Source organism: Blastomyces gilchristii (assembly GCF_000003855.2).
Source record: "Blastomyces gilchristii SLH14081 genomic scaffold supercont1.19, whole genome shotgun sequence".
Classification (NCBI taxonomy): domain Eukaryota; kingdom Fungi; phylum Ascomycota; class Eurotiomycetes; order Onygenales; family Ajellomycetaceae; genus Blastomyces; species Blastomyces gilchristii.
In genome coordinates this window covers 6,896-32,718 of record NW_003101664.1, presented here as the reverse complement: position 1 = coordinate 32,718, position 25,823 = coordinate 6,896, and the positions used below count along the sequence as shown (strand labels likewise).

The following is a 25,823-nucleotide window of genomic DNA, read 5'->3' as shown; positions in this document are numbered from 1 at the left end:
AATGTGATGTAATCTTCATATTAAGGATTCTCTCTTTTGCTAGATCAATTGCTCTCTTATTGTCAACTTATAGATGTGAGCATATTTTTGCTTTTCCATCATTCATCAACCTGGTATTATATAACAGGTTGTATTATCTGTTATACTCAATCAATAACTTACACTCTCTCTAGTGAGAATGTCATTTCTGTTGAAAAGTGTTTTTCCACTCTCTGCCAGATTGATGAAGAATCTCATTACCAGCTTGACAGCTCATATCATAGATGTGAAGATTGAACATGTCATTTTTATCTGAACACAGACTTTGTAGAATGATAAAGCTTATTGATCAATAATTCTCATTTCTAGATATAAGTCTGTCATCATTTTTACAATATCTGCAGAATTTAGATGTTCTAGCTTTTAATACTATTGTATCATTGTAAGTTTGAATTAAGTCTCTGTATGTAATCAGTCTTTTCATCTTATAGATATCATTCTCATTTAATCTTGCTGTAAATAAGAACATACAGTCAGGAGATATAATCAACATAGCATGATTATTCTTATATATCAACTGCTTATAGGTATAACTCTGATATATAAGCTTACTCATACTCATGAGATTTACTTCTAACTTCAGAACATAGCAGATATTATTTAACAGTATATTCACTTCTTCTGCTGAAATCTTTGTATCTTCTATAGCTGTAGCAGAGATCACTGTTCTGTCTATCATTTTCAACATCACTTTCATCTTCTGAGGTTTTGTCATGACAAGATTTCTGTGAGATGTGACATGAGTGCCTGATTCAGAGTCTAGAATTCAAGTATCTTTTTCTATCTGATCACTTATATAGATCTTTTTCTTGATGCAAAATACTTGTTTCATGATATTGTAAACAGAAGCAGTATCTGTATTCTCTACATTCTTGTCTTTATCCTTGTTTCTATTTGTATTGAAGTTTGAAGAATGTTTCTCAGAGTATTTCTTTCAACAGTTGACCTGAATATAATTAACTTTTTGATAATAATAGTATGTTCTCACATTATTATCTCTATGTTCAGGTTTGAATTCAGTGTTCTTGTTCTTGTCTTTCTTATTCTTGTCTTGAGTGTTATTTGCAGAGGTCTTTTCATCAGAGATGAGAGATTTATTAGTAGCTGACAATTGTAGAAGAATATCTTGACACAATCTTATGAAATCATCTTCAAGTGTTCTAGTGTTCTCATTCTTCTCTATTACATTTATTCAATTCTTTATAAAAGATAATCAATCTTTACTAACCTCTATAAGAAGTCTGTTGAAAAACATGAAATCTTCAACATTATATCTCAATCAGATATAATCAGTTCTGATTGTAATTAAATATTCAATAAATGCATAATCAGAATTCTTTAATTTTAATATTATCTCAATTAATTCTTGAAATAGATGAGTTCTGCAGATAGCAGATCTCTCAGTGAAATTATTCTCTATGACAGATCATAGAGAATAAGCAGATAGTTAAGACTTCTTAAGTATAATAAAGTGAGATTTGATCTGTGAGATGATTGCAGACTATATATAGTTATATAGTCAGATATTCTGTTCTGATTAAAAATGTTGTATATTCATACTGACATTCTTATCAGAATTAATCTGCTTATCATTAAGAATGTCATCTATTTCAGATTATCTTACTATGAGCAGAATCTCTTCTTTTTATATAGAATAATTTACAGAGTCAGTGAGTATAACAGACTTCTTTATAGATCTTACTTAATCTCTGAATTCATTAAGAATCTTTATCAATACAGATATTCTACTCTTTTATTGAAGATAGTTTATCAAATCTACACTAAGCTCTTTATTTTCACTTCTATCTATCTTCATTCACTCAACTTCATACTGAAGTCTTGTAATTTCTAGTCTTATATAAGTCTTCTCACTTACAGAGCTATTGTCATTCTGATCACTTAAGCTCTTCACATTATCTGACATCTCACTGATATCTTCAATCAGATCTTTGTATATATTGAACTTATCAGACTGTTTCTCTGTGATGATTTTATTCAGCTTAAATATCTCAGAAGCCGCCTTCTGATTTATTATTAATATTAACAGTAATCTGTGATCTTGTATTTACTGCTCTGATGTTTTCTTATTTCTCTATCTTAAAGACATGTATTCTTTTATTAAGTCAGATGTCTCTTCAGATCTTAGATTAATCATGAGTTCAATTACTTATAAAAAAACATCTAGACACATGTAATAATACATGAAGATGTAGTTAACATATTATTTCAGCAGTTTTCATTAGCTTAATGAGAGCTTTATAACCTCTTAAAGAATAATGTTGTTATACTGTATATTATAATCTAACTACACAAGTTACACTAAATGAATAGATTGAGATGACATGTGACTAGAGTAGGTGTAGTAATCATTAACATTCTTTACCTCTATTTCTATCTCTCATGTAATCAATAGAGTTAGCAGCTCTTGACTACACACAACTATATAGACTAAAGTTCATGACTACTAGACTGACTGCTGAGATTATGAATTTCATGTTTGATCTCATTTAATCTGATTTCATACATTTCTTGATATGAATCCCACTGAGACTAGCTATTAAAAAAACATGTAAAGTGACTATATATCAGATCTTAAAATGAAATCATGACTTGACAAAAATAAGAAAGTAGTCTCATTTAATCTCATTTAGTCTCATTCTTAGCATAAAGTTACTATTTTTAGACATTTTAAGGTTTTTTTTAGACTATTTTTAATTTTTTAAAAAGTAACACTTTTTGATAACACTTAAATGAGATTTAAAGTCATTTAAAGCAATAAAAATAATTTAAATTGAGAAGTAGAAATCATGATCTCATTTGAAAAATGTGACAAGAGTAGACAGTAAGTCTCACTGAGACAGTATGAGATCACTATCTAATGTTAAAACCGTGTAATGAGATCAGTCGAATTGGTAATAGAACTATCAAAAAATCTGATCCTGGTTGTTGAAGCTACTACACAAGCCCTAACTCACGTGACTCACACACATATATTTAGCTTTCACTAGCTACTAGTTAGAAAATAAAAACAATCAATCACATTCAATCTCTCTTACAGATTATGAAGCTCTTGCACTTCTACAAAGCATTATAATCATGTAATAATCATACAATAAGCTTTTCAAATAGCTGCTTTTTTCATTCAAATACCTCATATCAAATGCCTGTCAATACAAGATTGATTAACTGTGAAGAGATCTCAGAGAATCAGATAGCTGAATTCTTTTCAACATCAATAACTGTGTGAAGATAACAAGAATAATCAAGCTCAAGATAATCCTTCAGAATACAAAGATATGACAGACTGCAATGAAGCTGTCATTCTGAGACAGCATATTACTCAGTTGAATGAATGACAAGAACATCAAAAATCCTGATAATAATGCTCAATAACAATGTCAATAACAATATCAATATCAAAAATGCCGTGGATCCGGAGGTCAGATTTCACAAGACCATAACCATAATCAAAACCATAACCCCGTGGTATCAACGATATCAATCATAACCATAACCGCCAATATCGACGCCAAAACGATGGAGATACCGATAATCATGATACCGATAACCATGATACTGATAACCATGATACCCGGGCTGTTGAATGCCCATATGATAACCCAGGATAAAGATGATACCCCATGATAACCATGATAACTCACGATAACCAGGCCACCGAGTGTGCCTATATGATAACCATGATAACCCACGATAACCAGGCCACCGAGTGTGCCTATATGATAACTATGATAACTCACAATAACCAGGCCACTGAGTGTGCCTATATGATAACCATGATAACTCATGATAACCAGGCCACTGAGTGTGCCTATATGATAACCATGATAACAATAACAATAAAATGACAAAAATATGACAAGTGAGACTCTGCAGTGTTCAGATGACTGAGAGAGTAATATAAATATAGAAAGAACAGATTTGAGTGTTTTTTCTTGCATATTTTTTATGTTTTTCATGTATAAAGCTAGTTCTTATGAGAAAACTAAACTCTACTTTTTATAATTAATTTTTATTGTAGATTTGAATGATTTGAGCACTTTTAACTGCATGAATTAACTGGCCTGTGTAGCATGGAGAGGTGTTAAAGCTACTACACAAGCCCTAACTCATGTGACTCACACACATATATTTAGCTTTCACTAGCTACTAGTTAGAAAACAAAAACAATCAATCACATTCAACCTCTCTCACACTGGTCTCAGACACGGTCACACGGTCAGTCTAATGACTACTATTCATAACTCATATGACGGGCTGCGCCCGATTAATCATATAGACTATTTCTGAAGCTTTATCTTATACATGTATAAATATCCGCTTCAATCACTGATTCTCGTACTTTCTCTTTTTGTTTTCCTTCTCTAACATTTTTCACTTTTATTATATAAGACCTATATATTAATACTGATCTATTCAGCGTAGGCCTCTTACACTTGAAAAACATTCATTGTCTCATTATCTTCTCATTAGAAACAATTACTTATTGAGAAGATATTTAAATATATAACAATGTGTAAGAAATTATCACGCTCCCGGCCGCGCTAAGGCCCCGTTGCGGTTTCACACGGCTCATTGCTTTCATACAGATGATTTCATTTCATCTGAACTGGTTTTCAATCACTTTATAACATCATTCAGATATATCATAGAAAGATCTGATTGATGAATATAAGAACCTCACTTCTATACAAGGTCAGCAGATTAATTTTCCTTGATAGTGAGACACTGCTGAGATATCACTCTGACTATTCTCACTCATGAAATAAGAGAAGATATTCATTCATTGTCTATATAGAATAGCTAGATGCTGACTTCTTATAAAAGAAGTCAGTGATTCATTTTTCTTCTACTGAAATATATATAAGAGTTACTATATATCTTATACAATCTTCTTAGTATACTAAGTATTATATCTGTGATATTCTCATAATAACTCTGTAGTTTATAAGCTCATTATTTAAGTAAGATAGTTAAACTTATTTATACAGCTTTTTAAACAACTATCTTTATATGATATTACTGACTAGTCATCACTTCAGTTCTATTATATTACAATTTGAATCACTCAATCTGATTATATGTTTGAATCAGTTAAGCTCTAATAGACTGATATAATCTCACACATCTATACTGAGACTGACTCAACTTCACTTTCTAAGAGAAATACTATATTATTCTCTAGAGTATATACATCTCTATCTTAGTAAAAATCTGAGATTTCTGAACTCACTGTATATTTTAATATAAGCTCTTCAATTACTCTGTTATCACTGCAGTCTCTACACATCTACATCTATTATAAAGATAGAGAGATTAAGATCAGAGATTTACTAAGATATAAGAAAAATATCTTATCTGAATTTCACAGCTTTATCTATACTCTTGAATGAAAATTTCATCTTAATCTGAGCCAGTATAATACTCATGAGATATGAGTAATATATACTGTTAATCTTCTTGAAGACATCTCTACAATTACTTGAGTTATTAAGAAGAGAGAGCTTAAGCATATCAATACTATTATAACTTGAGAAGAATTCAAGAACTTTCTACTGAATTAAATCAAAGATCACTGTAACTGCAGCTTCACAGCAGTACAGTGATTTAACTTATTATATTAATAAAATAATAAGAATTCTTCTGATTTCAATATAAGATTTAAAGAATATTAAGAGAAATTGACTAATGATTTGAATCAATTAAATACACAGCTTTATCTCACAAAGTTAACTTATAAGATATAAATAATAATATTATAATATCAGAGTTCATTAATTAATTATACTGAGCTTATTAATCTGACTTTCTAAATCTATTTAAATAATTAATTCTCTGAGAAAAAGATTAATAAGATCTCTTCTAAGTAATTAATAACAGAATCTAAACAGTACTGTGATGACTTCAGTGTAGAGAAAGTAAAGAAGAATTTCAAGTATTCTGATTCTTCACTCACTGTAAAGAAATATTAAAAAAGATTTGATAAAGATCTCTGTTTCAACTGCAGAGCTAGTGATTACTATATCAGTGATTATAAGAAGTTGAAGAAGAGAAGAAACTGAGAAGATATCTTCTCAAAGTTGACTTCTCTTCTGACAAATGTATCCGTGGAAGATAAAGAAGAGAAAGAAAAGAATTAATAATTCTCATATCTCTGAGTTCATGTTATAATCATAATACATACTCTGAATGAAGAGATATCAGTGAGATGCCTACTTAACTCTGAAGTAAATATTAACTTCATATTCTATTTCTTTTCTTTAATGAAGAATTGAAAGAAGATAGATCTGTCAGATCATGTAAAATTTACTGATGAAATGAAATATTATCATTTTAACATAATTCAAGTGAAGTGTGTAATTACAGACTTAGAAGAAATCTTTAAGAAGAGTAGTCTACTTCTTCACATAGTTAATATTATAGATAAGAATATCATTTTAGATCTTCTGTAATTGAGAGAAAACAATTCTCTCATTGACTGAGTCACTCAGATGTGATAATATCATCTCACTGATAAAGAGACAGTGATAGAGAAATCTGAAGAGTTTCATCAGAAGAATCTTGAGAAAAAGATTGAGTTAATATACTATATAGCAGATAATTGAAACTTAAGAACAGATGAAAAAGCTATCACTCTCACTACAAGATTAACAGCAGTATCTGTTATTAAAGACAGATGTACACAATATCTCTTTACAGATTTTAAGAATGTCTTTTCAGAAAGAGAAGCAGTGAAGTTTTCTGATATCAAGATACAATATAAGATTCATCTTGAAGACAGTGCAACAGTGCTGTATAAGTCTCTTTACAACTTATCTGTAAAGAAATTGAATGTTCTGCACAAATATCTTGAAGAAGTGCAATCAAAGAACTGAATACATTTATCAAAGAGTCTGACAGAAGCATCTATACTCTTTATACTTAAGAAGAATAATAGACTATGTCTATGTATAAACTACAGAGGCCTTAATAAGATGACAGTTAAGAATTACTATTTATTACTATTAATTAATAAGATGATTAATCAATTATCTGAAGCAAAGATGTTCTCAAAGATTAATATATAAGATATCTATCATAGAATCAGAGTTAACAAAGACAATGTTTAAAAAACAGCTTTTTATATTAAGTATAACAATTTTGAATATCTTGTTTTATCTTTTAATCTTTATAATACTTCAGTCATCTTCTAGATCTATATAAATAAGGCACTGCAGAGCCTTGTCAACATCTTCTGCATAGTATATCTGAATAACATTTTAATCTTCTTAAAATCAGAGAAAGAACATGATATTCATGTTTAAGAAGTGTTGAGTTGCTTGAGACAGTATTAACTCTATATAAATACTGAAAAATGCTTATTCTATATACAGAAGATTGATTTCTTAGATTATATTATTGAGATGAACAGCATTTCAATGAATAGAAGCTGAGTCTTTATCATTGAGAACTGGCCAGTATTGCAGACATACTGTGAGATACAGATGTTTCTAGAATTTATAAATTTCTATAGATGATTCATCTATATATATTCACAGATTACTGCCCCTCTTACAGATCTGTTAAAGAGAAGTGTGAAAGACAGAAAAATAAGACTGTTTATTCTTACTCAAGATATCACACAGGTGTTTGCAGAATTGAAACAAGCTTTCACAGATATTACAATACTGAATCACTTTAACTCTGACTTACTCAGTCAGTGTGAGACTAATGCATTCAGAAATGAAATCTGTGAAATCTTTTCACAGTTGATATCAGAGATCTTTCAACATTGAAAGAATTAGAGAATAATCATCTCTAAGAAAACAGATAATAAATTATTTATGAGAGAAGACTTTTTCACAGAGTCTATAAAATGCTGTGAATGAAGATCAGTGATCTTCTTCTTCAAGAAGTTATCACTCACACAGAGAAGATATAATATTCATGATCAGAAGATATTAGTAATTATTGAATTCTTTAAAATCTGATAACATTATCTTCAGAGTAGTAAGTACTCAGTGTAAGTTCTCACTGATTATACAAATCTGCATTACTTCTTAATAACAAAGAGCTTAACAGAATGTCAAGCCAGGTGAGCAGAGCTGCTTTCAAAGTATGATTTCTATATTTAATACTGTTCAGGTCAGCTTAACCTCACTGACACACTGTCTAGACAGTCTGATTATAATATTGTTGATATAGAGAAGAATTCTATAAAAGAACCTCTATTATCACTACAGAAGAAGCTGACTGCAGAGAATTGAGATTCTCTGAAGCTTGAAAACAGCATCAGAGAGACAGCTGCATGACTCAGTATAGAAGATAAAAGAAAACTCAGATTCTTGCAGAGAACTGACACTGAAGATCATGAGCTTCTTATATCATATCTTACAATTATTGAATTGATAAAGAATAAAATAATCTACAATCTTTCAATCTGACTACTTTTAAAATTTATTAATAAATTATAGAAGAGGAATATCTCTACTGCAGCTTGAATTCAGAAGTTGAAGAAGAAAGAATCTGATTTAAACTTGAAAGAGACAGACTCTGAGTGAGATGATGTCACTAAGAAATCAAGTCACTGATAACTAGAAGAATGTGAATTTCTACTACTGAATAGTTCAGTCTTCATCTCTCATAGCAGAGCAGTGTGCTAGAAGTTATTAAGAATTCATTATAATAATTCCCATGCAGAGCACTTCAGATTAGAGAAGACTGAGAAGCTTTTAAAATATAAATATATTTAAGACAAGCTTCAGACAGATATCAAAGAGTATATTGAAACTTACAATATCTATTAAAGAATAAAGATCTCATAGTATAAGTAATACAGTGAGTTGATATCACTGCCTGTTTTAAAGAGCTCATGATAGAATCTATTAATGAATTTCATAGTTAATCTGTCAAAGTTGACAAGAGTTAAAGAATATGACTCAATTTTAATCATTGTTAACTACTTTATAAAGATGATTAGATATATCTCTACTTATAAAAAGATTAAAGCCTCTGAATTAGCTGACCTGTTTTTAGATATCATTATTCATAATCACAGTGCTCTGAAATCATTGATCACAGATCAAGAATTCCTCTTTATCAGTAAATACTGATCAGCTTTTTACTATTATCTTATAATAAGATGTCTTCTCAGTACTGCATTTTATTCACAGACTGATGATCAGACTGAACATCAGAATCAGACACTAGAATAGTATCTTTAAACATTCTATTTATATTATCAGAATAATTGATCTAAACATCTTCTAATCACTGAATTCATATATAATAATGCAAAGAATGTAATCTTAAAGATATCTTCTTTCTATACTTATTATAAATATAATTCTTTGTTACTCAGTGACATCATGAACAACATTTCAAAGAGAGAAATAGACAGTCAGAATGTTGAATAGATATAGAGAATAAAGTATCTCTCAGTGTTAGAAGTAAAAGTAAGATTAAAACTTTTGAATAAAATTCATAAGAAGACAGTGAAAAGCATTCACTGTGCTCAGAAGCAGTAGATGAAATACTATAATTAAAAACATCTTTCAATGAAGTTCTTAATAGAGAATTAAGTGCTACTTTCAGCAAAGAATATCAAGATAATAAGACTGTGTAAGAAGCTCAGTAAGTGATAACTAGAATCTTTCTCAGTAACAAGAGTGATGAATAAGCAGATATATGAGTTAAAATTACTCACAGAATTGAAATCAATTCATTCTGTTTTTCACATTTTCTATTTAAAGCTCTATAAGTAACACTTCAGAGTGAAGCTGTCTCAGCTGAATAATATTGAGATTGAGAGTGATACTGAATATCTTATGAAGAAAATATTGAATAAGTGAATATATTACAGCAAGCTTCAATATCTTATTAAATAAGAAGATTATTCATTATCAGAGAATTCATGAGAACTGCTTAAGCATTTGAAAAATGCTGAGAAAGAGATTGTAAGCTATGAGATAGCTAGTAGAGACTGCTCTATTATATATCAGAGACATTGAGTAAGAAATACTGCTTAAGACTTCTTATTTTTTTTAAAGAGTTTTTTAGAGATGATCTCACAGTGATGAGTCAGTGTCTTATAAGCTCTGTAGCACTCTTCTTCTATTTTCTCTTAAAGAATTTTTAGAAGTTTATTAAGACTACACAAGTGTAAAATTTCTGAAGCAGTTAATAAGAAAAGAAAGAGATATTTAAAATTAATAAAAAAGATTGATATTATTAATCTACAGACTGCTGCTATTCTAATGAGACTGCAGCCTGCTGAAAAAGTAAAAAGAGAGAATCTCAGAGTCTACTTATCAATAATTATATTCTCATCAAACTTATTCTTCACTGTTAAAGTCTTTAACACTGATATCTTTATCTGCTAAGAAGTTAGCACTGCAGTACTGTAGAGAAGCATACTGTAGAAGAGTATAAGAGATACTTAAAGTATTAACTTATTAATTTACAAAGTATCTCAGTTATCTGCTTTAATTGAAGTGAGATTCTCTTCAATCAGTGATTAATCTTTATAATACTTTTAATAGCAGCATCAGCTAATCTCTTCTTAAAATCAGTTATTCTGAGATGTTCTTTCATCTCAGAGACTCATGCTTTCATCTTCTTTTATAAATAAGTAAGAAGAATCTTCTCAGTCTTGATGAAATCTGTCAATACTTGAAGCTGTAAGACTCTCACTCTGTACTGCTTAAGCATCTGAGCTTCTTGTCAGAGCTGATACAACATCTTCTTATAAAGTAGATAATATTTACAGAGAGATAGAAGTTGTTATTACAGATATAATAAAAATAATAGAAGTAAGAGAAGAGATAGATATATAAGATCTTCCTCTTCTTCAGCTACTTAGTATAGTACAGATAAGTGATAATACTGACTAGAGACTGCACTGAAGTCTTTTCACAGAGAGAAGACTTTGAAACTGTGAGACTCTGTGAACTCAACTCAGTAATATTTCAAGCAGAGCTCAGATATGCTGCAGAAAGGGAACTACAGATTGAGCTTCTCAGAGTCACTGTTTCTGAAATCAAGCTCTCTTCAGAGTTCTCTTCAAATGATTACACAGGGTCATACATCACTGTGTTGATTGAAAGAGAGGACAGCATCATAACAGCAGTGAGAGAGACAGAGAAAGAACTGAATATGAATGAACTGATCAGCAGAAGAGACAACATCTCACTGCAAGGCACAGTGACTACCACCACGGCCGCAAGAGATGCAGGAGAGAGAGGAGATGTGATAATGAAAGCAGTGCTTCCGCAGCTCATTAATGCCACTGCCTCTGTCTTCAATCTGGCTTTCTTGATGGTCACAGAGACCGCAGCCGCATTACAAAGATGTTTATTACTTACTAGAAAATGTCAGAATAAGCCTCTTATTATCTCTCAAGAATGATGCTCTCATGCACTCACTATTACAGATGAGAGAAGGGGAGAAAAATGTGTCACAGAGAGAAAGATCTTTTCAGAAAAAATTCTATCACTACTGTTAGCTTTGCTTCTAAAACACATCACTTTTACAGAGAATTTCATATATAGAATGAAATATATTGAGAGATCTGTAAGTCACTTATTAACTATGTTTTCTTCATTTCAAATCAATATATAAGAAACTCACTTATCACATATTTATTTTGAATGAAGATGAGTAAAGAAAGATCTACACAGTCAGTAGAAAAACTCATCTATTTCTTTATATCATATACAGCACATGTACTGTTAATTAATTGATAATTATTACTATATAACAAAGATAATTTCTAATCTGATAATTCTGAGAGTATAGAAACTATACTCTTAAAGAGAAGAGTATTATCATACTTCTGACTATGTTAAGACTCTGTTACAGTTTCATACAGCTCATCACTTTCATACAGATAATTTCATCTCATTCAAACCAGTTTTCAATCACTCTATAACATCATTCAGATATATTATAGAAAGATTCAATTGATAAATATAAGAATCTCACTTCTATACAAGATTAGCAGATTACTTTTTCTTAGCAGTAAGATGCTGCTGAGATATCACTTCAGCTATTCTCACTCATGAAATGAGAGAAGATATCTGCTCATTATCTATATAGAATAGCTAGATGCTGACTTCTTATAAAAGAAGTCAGTAATTCATTTTTCTTCTACTGAAATATATACAAGAGTTACTGCATGTCTTATACAATCTTCTTAGTATACTAAGTATTATATCTGTGATATTCTTGTAATAACCCTGTAGCCTACAAGCTCACTATTCAAGCAAGATAGTCAAGCTTACTTATACAGCTTCTCAAACAACTACCTCTACATGACACTGTCAACTAGCCACCGCTTCGGTTTCACCACGTTACAGAAATAGAGAAATGAATAATCAGTTAAGCAGACACTGAGTCTTTAAATAGAAGCTTACTTATCAGTTACTTTGACTCTGTAATAAGATCTTATAAAGAGAATCTCAGTGAAAGATTTGAAAGTTCTAAGACTATAGATATATAAGATATTTATATAATTACACACATCTAATAAATAATATAGTTATATCTACTAATAATATAAGAGAACTTTTAAATACAAGTATAGATATAGTATTACAGTAACTCTAAGTAATGTTAAAATTATAACAGTAATAAATAGCTGATATATATATAACTTAATAATATTAATATAAAGAAACTTAATAATTATTTTAATAAGAAATCTCTGTATATATATAATATAATAAAACTGAAGAAGTAACTAGTCAGCAGTGTTATATAAAGATAGTTATTTAAGAAGCTGTATAAGTAAGCTTGACTATCTTACTTAAATAGTGAGCTTGTGAGCTACAGAGTTATTGTAAAAATATTACAGATATAATACTTAGTATACTAAGAAGATTATATAAGAAATACAGTAACTCTTACATATATTTTAGTAGAAGAAAATAAATTACTAATCTTTTTAATTAAAAGTCAGTATCTAGCTATTCTATATAGATAATAAGTGAATACTTTTCTTTTATTCTTGTAAGAAATTCTGCTTCTTGTAGATTCTTTACTTTTATTTCTATCTCTTATGTAATTAATAGAGTTAGTAGCTCTTGACTATATATAACTAGACTGACCTTGTAACCGTGTCTGAGATCAGAATCAGATTTTTTAATAGTTTTATTATCAATTTAACTGATCTCATTACATAATTTTAACATTAGATAGTAGTCTTATACTATCTCAGTGTAAGAATAAGTACTCGCAGGCGGTTATTCAGGTGTTTGCAGCTTGGTGTGATATGTACTATTAACTACTAGAAGTATTCGCGGTAGAAAGATAAAATGTAGAGATTAAATGTATATTAGCATTCAAGCTGAGTTGTGAATAGTATTCACAAACTTCAGTCTATATAGTTATGTGTAGCCAAGGGCTGCTAATTCTATTAATTACACAAGAGATAGAAATAGAAGTAAAGAATTCATGAGAAGTGAGATTTCTTATATATCTCTTTCTCTCTAAGACTTCATCTGTGAAGTCTTTCACTGAGTGACTTCATAGAATCAGCTCAGCACTGCAGTAATACTCACTAAAAATCCTTTATATCTATAAAAAAATCTCAGTGAGAAAAAATCTCTTATTACTATAAAGAGAAAAGAGTCTATCACTCAGTTTCTTATTTTATAAAATTCTTTATAATCTACAGATTCTTCTCTGATTATCACATAGATTTATCTCACATCTTTTATATGAAAGAGTTTCAGTTAACTCTTAATCATTTTCATAAGATTCTTATATAATTATTACACAGATTCATCTTGCAGATGAATTACTCTCTATGAGATTATTCTCATCAAAGAGAAGTATTTGTAAGTTAATCTTTCACTTATTCTTATAAATCATTGTTCTTTGATACTGTAGAATTGTGAGGAATTTTTCATTCTTTCATTAACTCTGTAGAATTATAGAATCAAGATATTCACAGTCTGTAATCACTCTTTATAGTCATATAGAAAGATTCAGATCTGCAATTTATAATACTTTTATTTATTAGAGTGATCTGACTGTTCTGTGAGATCACTTACAGTGTGAGTAAATCTCTCTAAAGTAGTATAAATATTTCAGATCTGTCTGTGAAATTTTATCTTCTTTTCTCTTTTTCTGTAACAGCTTTCATTCTTACAAGCTGTGAGTATTCTCATTCATTCATGAAGTGTTTTCACTCAGATAACAGAGAGAGAGTGTTTCTGACAATATTCATATATTAATTCAAGAACTTCTCAAGAATAAAAATTTTTCAATTTTAATATCTTCATAAATAATGTCTGACTACTGTTTAGCTTCTTATAAGTATCTCTGTAACTTCTCTGATCACTTTTTATCAGCTGATGAAGTAGAAACATCATCACTTATAATAGTATCTTCATTTCTCTCAGCTCTGTCACTGCACTTAATCTTCAGATCAGCAGTTAATCTCATATCTTCTTCAGATCAGCTTCTGACTCTAAGCAGTGTAGTCTCTCTTTTTACTGTAAGTCTTCTTATAAGTAATTTCTTACAGATTCTAGCTGACAGTTCTTGCAAAGCTTCTGATATTATCAGTGTCTTCTGCAGCTTCACAGGCCTACAATTATTTCTTCTCTGCTCACACAATCTCTGATCAGATATATGTAAATATGTCTAGGTTTTCTATCAATGATTCTCGGACTGCAGCGCATTTTCACAATCTTATTATCAATAAGAGATGAGTTCTCAGATACCTGCAAAATTCAGGTAATTAAGACAACACAAATGTCATGAATTTGTGACAGAAGTTAATCTGAGCAGATGAGTCTTCTCTTCATATTTTAATTATTTCTGAGCTGAATACTTCAGCATAACTGAGAGAGCAGACACAGCTTTGTAAGAGATATCTGATCACATATATAGATAGTCAGTCTTTAAGACTCTGCTATAACTATATATACTCTAATATTCAGCTTCTCTGAAGTCTGTGCATTTCTGATAATCTTTATATCAAATACAATAATTATCTGTATCACAGATATAATACTCTCTGCTTCTTTAAAGAGAAAAATTGATAGTTATAAGAAGATTAAGTATCATAGATATTAAGAGTATGAGTTTAGATTTTCTTTATTTTTTCTTTATTAATCTCTAAATTGTGTTCACAGCTCTGTTTTTATTTTCTTATTTTTTAACTTTAATAAGAGTATGATTTCTTCTTCTCTTACATACATCACAGACTGTTCATCTCAGTAGAAACTTATTATCTTATAGACTAAAGCTTATAAATAACAGTGTTAATGTCTTTATCACAATCAGATTCTGAGTGAAGATTATATTATTCTGACTTATCAGAATTTATAGTATAAAAGTCATATCTTAGCTTCTGTAGATGTCTTATCTATCTGAATAATTCTTAAATGAACTCATTTATCTTATCAGAATACTCTTGTCACTGAATCTTGAATCAGAGCTTATAATCTCACTTCTCTGAGTTAATAATCTCTTTGATCTGATATTCTCTTTCACTCTCTAGTACTTTATAGACAGAGTGATGAGTCACAGAATTCTCTTCTAAGAATTTCTTATATTCATAGAGTAAAGAGATATGAAAAACATTATATATCTGTAACTTAGATAGCAGTTTCAATCTATAGAACTGTAAACTAACTTTCTTCATAATCTTACAAGACTCTGTCTGTAAGAGATTTAGCTTCTTACTAGATCTCTATATAATGATATTTTCTAGACTCAGTCAGACTCTATTATCTTTCTTAAAACTCTTTATAATATACTTGAAGTCATAGTATCTCTTCTGATACTCTTAAGTCTTTCTCAAGAATTCACAGACTTTCTTCTGAATCTTCTGAATTCTCTCAGCTCATTCATAAGCATCATTACACTCTATAGTATACTCTTGCAGATTTATCAAGATCATCTATGAATGAGTCTTAGTGAGTATTTTAAAGAGAGTTTTATCTGTGCTGACATGTTTTGAGTTATTGTATACAAACTTCATAAGTGATAATTAATACACTCAGTCATTCTGATTATAATTGATAAAGCACTACAGATACTGTTTTAATATACTCATCAGATATTCTATCTGATCATCTGTCTATTAATGAAAAGCTGTACTTAGATCTCATAAGATCTTCAGTATAGTTATCAGATTAGATCAGAACTCTTCTATAAAGATTGATTCTCTATCTGAGATAATGTTTACAGATAACTCATACAATCAGATTATATCATAGATAAAGATATGAGTCAAATTCTTTGACTTCAAGTTCTTGCAGATGAATATAAAGTGTATTATCTTGATAGAGTAATTTACTATCATCAGTACACTATCAAAGCAGGTATTATATATATTCTTGCTTTCAGAGAGACTTATAAGAGTATTTATTTCTAGCTGTTCTCAAGGTTTCTGTGAGATGAATAGAGGAGTAAGTTCTTCATATAATCTGAATCACACTATCTGTGAATTCTGATAAACAGTATAAGAATTCACTATCTTCTTCACAAGTTCTCACATCTTCAGTTAGAAGTATTTTCTTATAAGTAACTCATGAGTTCTAGTGTCTGTAAAATAATCTACTAGAGAAGAGTCATAATATCTTTTAATAAGTTCTATACATAGAAACTTATTCATAGATATATAAATTCAGTTCTCTCTTTATAAGAGATTATTTAAGTCTCTTTAATTCTTTATTTCTGCAGAGTTGATCTCTGCTGTGAGCAGTTTTTAAATATACTGAGTATATTTATTTCTCAGTTACAGTTCAGATAATTTGAATAGAAGATTTTATAAAGACTTATACTCTGTTTCTTCTTATATCAGGTTTTTCACAGTGCTTCTTAAAGTCTGTAAACTCTTCAGATTATAGATACTCTCTTCAAGAATTCTTACAGAGATTCTCAGAGTGTTGACTCTTAGTGTTATAGAGAGTAGTTGTATAGACTTCTTCTCTTTCTTTTTTCTCTTCTCTCACAGAGAATTAAGAGACTCTTCAGTCAATCTCTTTATAACACTTAGTCTGAGCATTCTGTAAAGCTTTTCTGCCTTCTCTAGCTTCTCTATATCTGTTATTCTGATCTTCTTAACATAGTCTAATCTGTGAGAGAGTTTATCTGCTGAGTTCTTAATTCTCTTGATATATTCTATCTTGAATCAGAACTTACTCAGTCTCTGAGCTCAGTAAACCTGCTACTGTGAGAGTTTCTTGATTAAAGTAAACTGTTATAAGCTATCATGATCAGTTCTAACAGTAATCACTGTTATAAGATTCTCAAAGTAGTGATATTAATGATAGAAGAATTTCACTATTATGAGAAGCTTCTGATTATGAATGTTATAGTTAATCTCTGTAGATTGTATCTTTTATAAGAAAAAGATCACTGAAACTCAGTTCTCATTTAACTGTAGTTATGAGACTATTTCTGAAATTGTAAAGAAGAAGACATCTGTCTTCAATCTAATTAAGAGTAAGAGATTAAAGTGAAACAGTATTACTATATCTGTAAATATCTGTTTTAATCTTATAAAGATCTCATGAGCTTCTGAAATAAGAAAGTTCTCACAGTTCTCTCTTCTTAACAATCTTTTCATTCTTCATTTATAAAATGACTTCTTCTTATTTTCACTCTTCAGTATGTCTGTAAGAGTCAAGAAGATTCTTATGAACACAAAGATAAATTATTTATAGAAATTCACAAAGCTCAGAAAGATCTGAATCTCATGAATACTAGTTAACTCTGATTTTAATAGAATAGTCTTAACTTACAAAGATTTCATCAGAATATTATCTGTGATAATTATATATTCTAGAAAATTAATCTAATAAGTACTGAAGTTATACTTTATAAGCTTAATATACAGTTCTGTCTCATCTAAGATCTTTAACATACTTTATATATACTCAGTGTGTTCTTTCTTCTTTATAAAGTATATCATCATATTATTCAGATATATTACTATGAAGACATTCAGATATATATAAAGTGTTTTATTAATAAAAGACTGAAATGCTGCAGAGATATTAGTCAGATTAAAAGATATCACTAGATATTCAAATAATCTCAGTACAGTTCTAAAGACAGTCTTTCATTTATTCTCAGACTGTATTCACAGCTGTGCATATACATTGATTATATTCAGTTATATGAATATAACAGCTCTTATAAGACAGTTAATTACATTCTCAATCAGAGATAGAGAATAGCAGCTCTTTATTATCTTGAAGTTCAGATTGTAATAGTCTATATATAATCTGAGATCTTCATTCTTCTTCTTCATAAATATCACAGAGACTTCTATGAAGATCTATGAAGATTACAAGAAGTCATTCTTCAGATTCTTCTTTATATAGACTCATAAGACCTCTGTCTCATAATGAGAGAGCTTATAGATTGATTCTTAGAAGAGTTTCTATTTTTCTATTAAATCTATTATCAGATTCTTCTTACAGTAAGAAGAAAGCTCAGCTATCTTTACTGAGCTGAATATCTCTGTAAGATCTCAGTATTTCTCTGATATCTGAAGCTCAGTTTTCATGATTATGAGATTCTCAGACACTTATAAAGTCATTATATAAATGAGCTTATCTTCTCTAATCAACTCTGCAGTATCAACTGATTCTATCTTTATAAGTAAGTCTGTTAACACTGATCAGAAGTATAAACCTGACTCACAGACAGCTATATGCAGATTATGTCTTTGAAGTTATATAAGTCTCAAGTACATATCATCTGTGATGTCTGCAATGATCACAGTTTCTGTAAATCTTCTTCAGATTTCAGAGAGATCTTATAATTCAAAGATGACTCTTATAAGTCTCTTAGTTCTCAGATCTGAGTTCTCACATTCTGCTTATTACAAGAGCAGGTTTTCAGTTTTCATCATTCAGCTCATTCACTTTATAAGCTTTAGAGACACTACAGTGACCTGAGATTCTGAGTTTATTAATACTTCTCATACTTACAGAGCAGTAGTACTGCAATACAGTCTCTTCTCATAAGTAAGTATTTTCATCAGAGAAGTAACAGATTCAGATATCAGCTTCAAGACTCTTAAAAAGACTGTTACTGACTCTGTTCATAACTTTTTAAATTTCTATTTTAATTTATCTGAACAGTTTATATGAAGATGTTCTGATTTAGAACAGATAAAGCAGAGTCTCTTTTTCTTAATCTCTCTATTATACACTCTATTTATAAGAGCTTGTGAAGCTCTCTCTCTCTGCTCAGCAGTCAGATATAAATCTCTCTGTATTTTATTATCTTTTTCTGATAAATCTGTTCTCTGTTGTTCTGACTCTTACAGAGCTGATTAATGATTCACTCTCTGTGAATCTGTGACTCTCACAGTGATTTATAAGCAGTGAATGAGAGTTATCAGTTTCTTCAGAGTCAAGAACTTAGAGTCTTACTCAATGAGCTTGTTCTATATGCCCCAGTGACTGAATGGTTAATGCGGCCACCCGGTAGCACCTTGGCGTGGGAAACCAAGGCGCGTGGGTTCGAAACCCGCAGGGGATACATTAAATCTGGAACTCAAGCATCTCAGGTTTCTAATAAATACAGAGGTGTACAAATCACTTCAATGAATCGCTCTATGTTCCTGGGCTGAGAAGTTATTATCACATGTATCTAATTGTCACTCCTTTGTATTTTCCTATGTTCTTGTTATCTTGGTGTGGTCTCAACACCTGTATTTCCTCCTGTATAATTAACACTTGACCTGTATTTAACATCACGCAAGAACTCATCATAAGCTCCGCTTGCATATGAGTATAATGAAAGAATAATAATAATAATAATAATAATAATAGCTTGTTCTATATATCTTTATTAAGTCTCTTTATAAATATCATTATTCAGGTCTTGTTTCAGAGCTCTGTTTTCACAGATCTCAATTCACATCATAATTTCATGAAATGCTGTGAGTAGTTTTCATCAGATTTCTCATCTCTTTTTCTAATATTAATGATCACAGTTCAGATATTCTCTGTTCAGCTTATAAAGTCTCTTAACTTATTCTCTAGATAGATCTTGAGAATAGATTAGTAGAATCTCTCATGATTATTCTCTAGATAATTCAGCCAGTTCTTGACTTCAGTGTAATAGAGATCTGTTATTATATAGATAACAGTTTCTTCATCTTTCATATCACACAGTCAGGCTTATAAGTCAATTTCAAATACAAACTCACAGAAGCTTTTATAGATTATAATTCAATAAGTGATCTTAAGTAATCACAGCTTAAGAAAGTTTCTTTTCAGTTCATGAATATCTTTGAAGATTATGTCTAGAGACTCAGTTCAAGAGTGTTTACAGATAGTAAGCATTTCTTATAGAAAAATAACTTAATTCTGTGAAAGATGCTCAAGAATATTCTTCACTGAGATTAATTCATTCATGAGTTCAGAGAGTTTCTCTGTCACAGATGCAGAAAATTATGTTTTATAAGTAATTGATAAGTTCTCTAAGACTTCTTTTATAAGAGCTATTCATAATTCAGATAACTGCTTCTGAGTGTCTGCAGTAGAGTTTGCAGAGATTAAAGTATATAAGTTTCTAGTTCTTTCAGTTATAACAGGCAGTTGCTGACTGACTGAGCTTGAAATGTAAGAATAAGTGCTCATAGATAATTATTCAGATGTTTGCAGCTTGATGTGATATATACTGTTAACTACTAGAAGTATTCACAGTAGAAAGATAAAATGTAGAGATTAAATGTATATTAGCATTCAAGCTGAGTTATGAATAGTATTCGCGAACTTCAGTCTATATAGTTGTGTGTAGTCAAGGGCTGCTAACCCTATTGATTACACAAGAGATAGAAATAGAGGTAAAGAATCCGCGAGGAGCGGGATTTCTTACACTCAGTGAGACTTACTGTTTACTCTTATTACATTTTTTAAATGAGATTATGATTTTCACTTCTTAATTTAAATTATTTTTATTGCTTTAAATGACTTTAAATCTTATTTAAGTATTATCAAAAAGTGTTACTTTTTAAAAAATTAAAAATAGTCTAAAAAAAACCTTAAAATGTCTAAAAAGAGTCACTTTATATTAAGAATAAAACTAAATGAGATTAAATGAGATTACTTTCTCATTTTTTTCAAGTCATAATTTCATTTTAAGATCTCATATATAGTCACTTTACATGTTTTTTTAATAACTAGTCTCAGTGGGATTCACATTAAGAAATGTATAAGATCAGACTAAACAAGATCAAATATAAAATTCATAATCTCAGCGGCTAGTCTATATATAACTATATAAACTGAAGTTTATAAATACTATTTATAACTCAGCTTAAATACTATTATATATTTAACTTCTATATTTTATTTTTATACTGTGAATACTTCTAGTAGTTAACAGTATATATTATATCAAGCTGTAAATATCTGAATAATCACTTATAAATACTTATTTTTACATTTCAAGCTCTCTCAGTCAGTAATCACCTGTTATAACTAAAAGAACTAAAAACTTATATACTTTAATCTCTATAAACTCTACTGTAGACACTTAGAAGTAGTTATCTAAATTATAAATAACTTCTATAAAAGAAGTTTTAAAGAACTTATTAATTACTTACAGAATATTATTCTCTGTATCTGTAACAGAGAAATTCTCTGAACTTATAAATAAATCAATTTCAATGAAGAACATTCTTAAGCATCTTTCACAGAATTAAGTTATTTTTTTATAAGAAATACTTACTATTTATAAACACTCTTAAACTAAGTCTCTAGACATAATTTTCAGAGATATCTATAAACTGAAAAGAAACTTTCTTAAGCTGTGACTACTTAAGATTAACTACTGAATCATAATTTATAAAAGCTTTTATAAGTTTGCTTTTGAAATTGACTTATAAGCTCAGCTATATAATATGAAAGATGAAGAAGCTATTACTTATATTATGATTCAAAGATTGCTTAAGTCAGTATACAATTACAGGCGTACGCTGGCTTCTTATATATCATACACTAAATTAATTAGTGGCTGCTATGACCTCTTTACACTTGTAAGTAAGTTCAGAAGCAGCTGTGTTATTATCTGACAGTTGTACATTCTTTTGAATCACTGTAAGAATAAGTGCTCGCAGGCGATTATTCGGGTGTTTGCAGCTTGGCGTGATATGTACTGTTAACTACTAGAAGTATTTGTAGTAGAAAGATAAAATGTAGAGATTAAATATATAATAGTATTCAAGCTGAGTTATGAATAGTATTTGTGAACTCCAGTCTATATAGTTATATGTAGTCAAGAGCCGCTAGCTCTATTGATTATATGAGAGATAGAAATAGAGATAAAGAATCTATAAGAAGTGAAATTTCTTACATATTTTCTCCTCTCTAAGACTTCATCTGCAAAGCCTTTCACTGAGTAACTTCATAGAATCAGCTCAGCACTGCAGTGATACTTACTAAAAATTCTTCATATCTATAAAAAATCTCAGTGAGGAAAAATTCTTTATTATTATAAAGAAAAAAGAGTCTGTCACTCAGTTTCTTATTTTATGAGATTCTTTGTAGTCTATAGATTCTTCTCTGACTATCACACAGATTCATCTTGTATCTTTTATATAGAAGAGTTCTGATTAACTCTTAATCATTTTCACAAGATTCTTGTATAATTATTACACAGATTCATCTCACAGATGAATCACTCTCTATAAGATTATTCTCATCAAAGAGAAGTATTTATGAGTTAATCTTTCACTTATTCTTATGAATCATTGTTCTTTAACACTGTAGAATTATGAGAAATTTTTCATTCTTTCATTAACTCTGTAGAATTATAGAGTCAAGATATTCATAGTCTATAATTACTCTTTATAGTTACATAGAAAGATTCAGATCTATAATTCATAATCACTCTTATTTACTAGAGTGATCTGACTATTCTATGAAATCACTCATAGTGTAAGTAAACCTCTCTAGAGTAGTATAAATATTTCAGATCTGTTCACAGAATCTTATCTTCTTTTCTCTTTTTCTATAACAGCTCTCATTCTTATAAACTGTGAGTATTCTCATTCATCTGTGAAGTATTTTTACTCAGATAATAGAGAGAGAGTATTTCTGACAATATCTATATATTAATTCAAGAACTTTTCAAGAATAAAAAATTTTTCAATTTCAATATCTTTACAATAATGTTTAATTACTGCTGAGCTTCTTATAAGCATTCTTATAACTTCTCTGATTGCTTTTCACTAGCTGATGAAGCAGAGATACTGCTGCTCATAACTGTGTCTTTATCTTCTTCAGTTCTGTTACTATATCTGATCTTCAGACTAGCAGTCAATTCCATGTCTTTTCTCAGTCAGTCTCTGACTCTGAGTAGCACAGTTCTTCTCTTTACTATAAGTCTTTTCATAAGTAATTTCTTACAGATTCTAGCTAACAGTTCTTGCAAAGCTCTCTGTGTTATCAGTGTCTTCTGCAGCTCTGCAGATCTACAATCACTTTTCTTCTACTCACACAATCTCTGATCAGATATATGTAAATATGTCTAGATTTCTCATCAATGATTCTTGTATCACAGCACATTTTCACAATCTCATTGTCAATGAGAGATGAATTCTCAGGTACCCGCAAAATCCAGATAATCAAGACAATGTGAATGCTATGAATTTGTGATAAGAGTTAATCTGAGCAGATAAACTCTCTCTTCATATCTCAATTATTTTCAGACTGAATACTTCAGCACAACTGAAAGAGCAGACACAGCTTTATAAGAGATATCTGATCACACACACAGATGACCAGCTCTCAAGACTCTGTCACAACTGTGTATACTCTGATATCTGACTTCTCTGAAGTCTATGCATTTCTGACAGTCTTTGTATCAAATGCAACAATTATCTGTATCACAGATATAATACTCTCTGCTTCTTTGAAGAGAGAAATTGATAGTTATAAAGAGATTAAGTATCACAGATATTAAGAGTATAAGTGTGAGTTTTCTTTATTTTTTCTTTATTAGTCTCTAAATTGTGTTCACAGCCCTGTTTATTTTCTTGTTTTTTAGCTTTAATAAGAATATGATTTCTTCTTTTCTTACATACACTGCAGACTGTTCATCTCAGTAGAAACTCATCATCTTATAAACTAGAATTTGTAAATGACAGTGTTAATATCTTTATCATAATCAGATTCTTAATAAAGATTATATTATTCTAACTTATCAGAATTCACAGTATAAAAGTTATATCTCAGCTTCTGCAGATATCTTATTTATCTGAATAATTCTTAAGTGAACTTATTTATCTTATCAGAATATTCTTATCACTGAATCTTGAATCAGAGCTTACAATCTCACTTCTTTGAGTTAATAATCTCTTTAATCTGATATTCTCTTTCACTCTCTAGTGCTTTATGAATAGAGTGATGAGTCACAGAATTCTCTTCTAAGAATTTCTTATATTCATAGAGTAAAGAGATATAAAAAATATTATATATCTGTAACTCAGATAACAGTTTCAATCTGTAGAACTATAAGCTAACTTTCTTTATAATCTTATAAAACTCTGTCTGTAAGAGATTCAGCTTCTTACTAGATCTCTGTATAATAATGTTTTCTAAACTCAGTCAGACTCTATCATCTTTCTTAAAACTCTTTATAATATACTTGAAGTCATAGTATCTCTTCTGATACTCTTGAGTCTTTCTCAAGAATTCACAGACTTTCTCTCAGATATTGTAAGAAGTCTACGCCGAATAGATCGGTATAATATTGATAGGTCTTATATAACAAAGATAAAAACGCTGGAGAAGGAAAGAAAGAGAAAGTGCGAGAATCAGCGATCGAGGTGGATATTTATATGTGTATGTGGTGGCGTACGCGGTGGAGCTTCGGGGCGGAAGAATATATGCGCGTTCGTAGCAGCCGAGGATCGGTGATCGAGAATGGCCGAGAATCGGAGTGGCGATCGAGAATGGCCGAAGATCGGAGCGTACGTGGAATCTGTGGAGTGTAACGGAATAGTCTATATGATTGATCAGGCGCAGCCCGCCACAGATATTCTGAATTCTCTCAGCCTGTTCACAGGTATCATCACACTCTATAGTATACTCTCACAGATTTATCAAGATCATTCACAGATAAGTCTCAGTAAGCATTTTAAAGAGGGTTTTATCTATACTGACATGCTTTGAGTTGTTATACACAAACTCTGTAAGTGATAATTAATACACTCAGTTATTCTAATTGTAATTGATAAAGCACTGTAAATACTGTTTCAATATACTTATCAGATGTTCTATCTGATCATCTGTCTGTTGATGAAAAGTCATGCTTAGATCTCATGAAATCTTCAGTATAGTTATCAGATCAGATCAGAACTCTTCTGTAAAGATTGATTCTCTGTCTGAGATAATATTCATAGACAACTTATGCAATCAGATCACATCACAGACAAAGATATGAGTCAAATTCTTTAACTTTAAGTTCTTATAGATGAGTATAAAGTGTGTCATCTTAGTAAAGTAATTCACTATCATCAGCACACTGTTAAAATAGATATTATATATGTTCTTACTTTCAGAGAGACTCACAAGAGTATTTATTTCTAGCTGTTTTTAAGGTTTTCATAGAATGAGTAAAGAAGTAAGTTCTTTATATAATCTGAATCACACTATCTGCAAACTCTGATAAATAGTATAAGAATTCACTATTTTCTTCACAAGTTCTCACATCTTCAGTCAGAAGTATTTTCTTATAAGTAACTCATGAGTTCTAGTATCTGTAAAATGACTCACTAGAGAAAAGTCATGATATCTTTT

The 25,823-nt window shown here is 29.9% G+C and overlaps 2 protein-coding genes across 2 annotated transcripts; both read right to left on the bottom strand.

The window, feature by feature from the left end:
• Positions 1-3,506: 3,506 nt before the first annotated feature.
• On the bottom strand, positions 3,507-3,866 carry BDBG_07394 (uncharacterized protein; the record flags this gene model as incomplete). The annotated part of the gene is made up of 1 exon (XM_002621946.2): positions 3,507-3,866. Exon 1 carries the CDS (start codon positions 3,843-3,845, stop codon positions 3,507-3,509), a length of 339 nt encoding a protein of 112 aa, XP_002621992.1. The 5' UTR covers positions 3,846-3,866.
• Positions 3,867-24,838: 20,972 nt separating this feature from the next.
• BDBG_17606 (uncharacterized protein) lies at positions 24,839-25,027 on the bottom strand (the record flags this gene model as incomplete). The annotated part of the gene is made up of 1 exon (XM_031725289.1): positions 24,839-25,027. A coding segment is annotated over one exon (189 nt), but the record flags the coding sequence as incomplete, so codon positions are not given.
• Between the last annotated feature and the right edge of the window lie 796 nt (positions 25,028-25,823).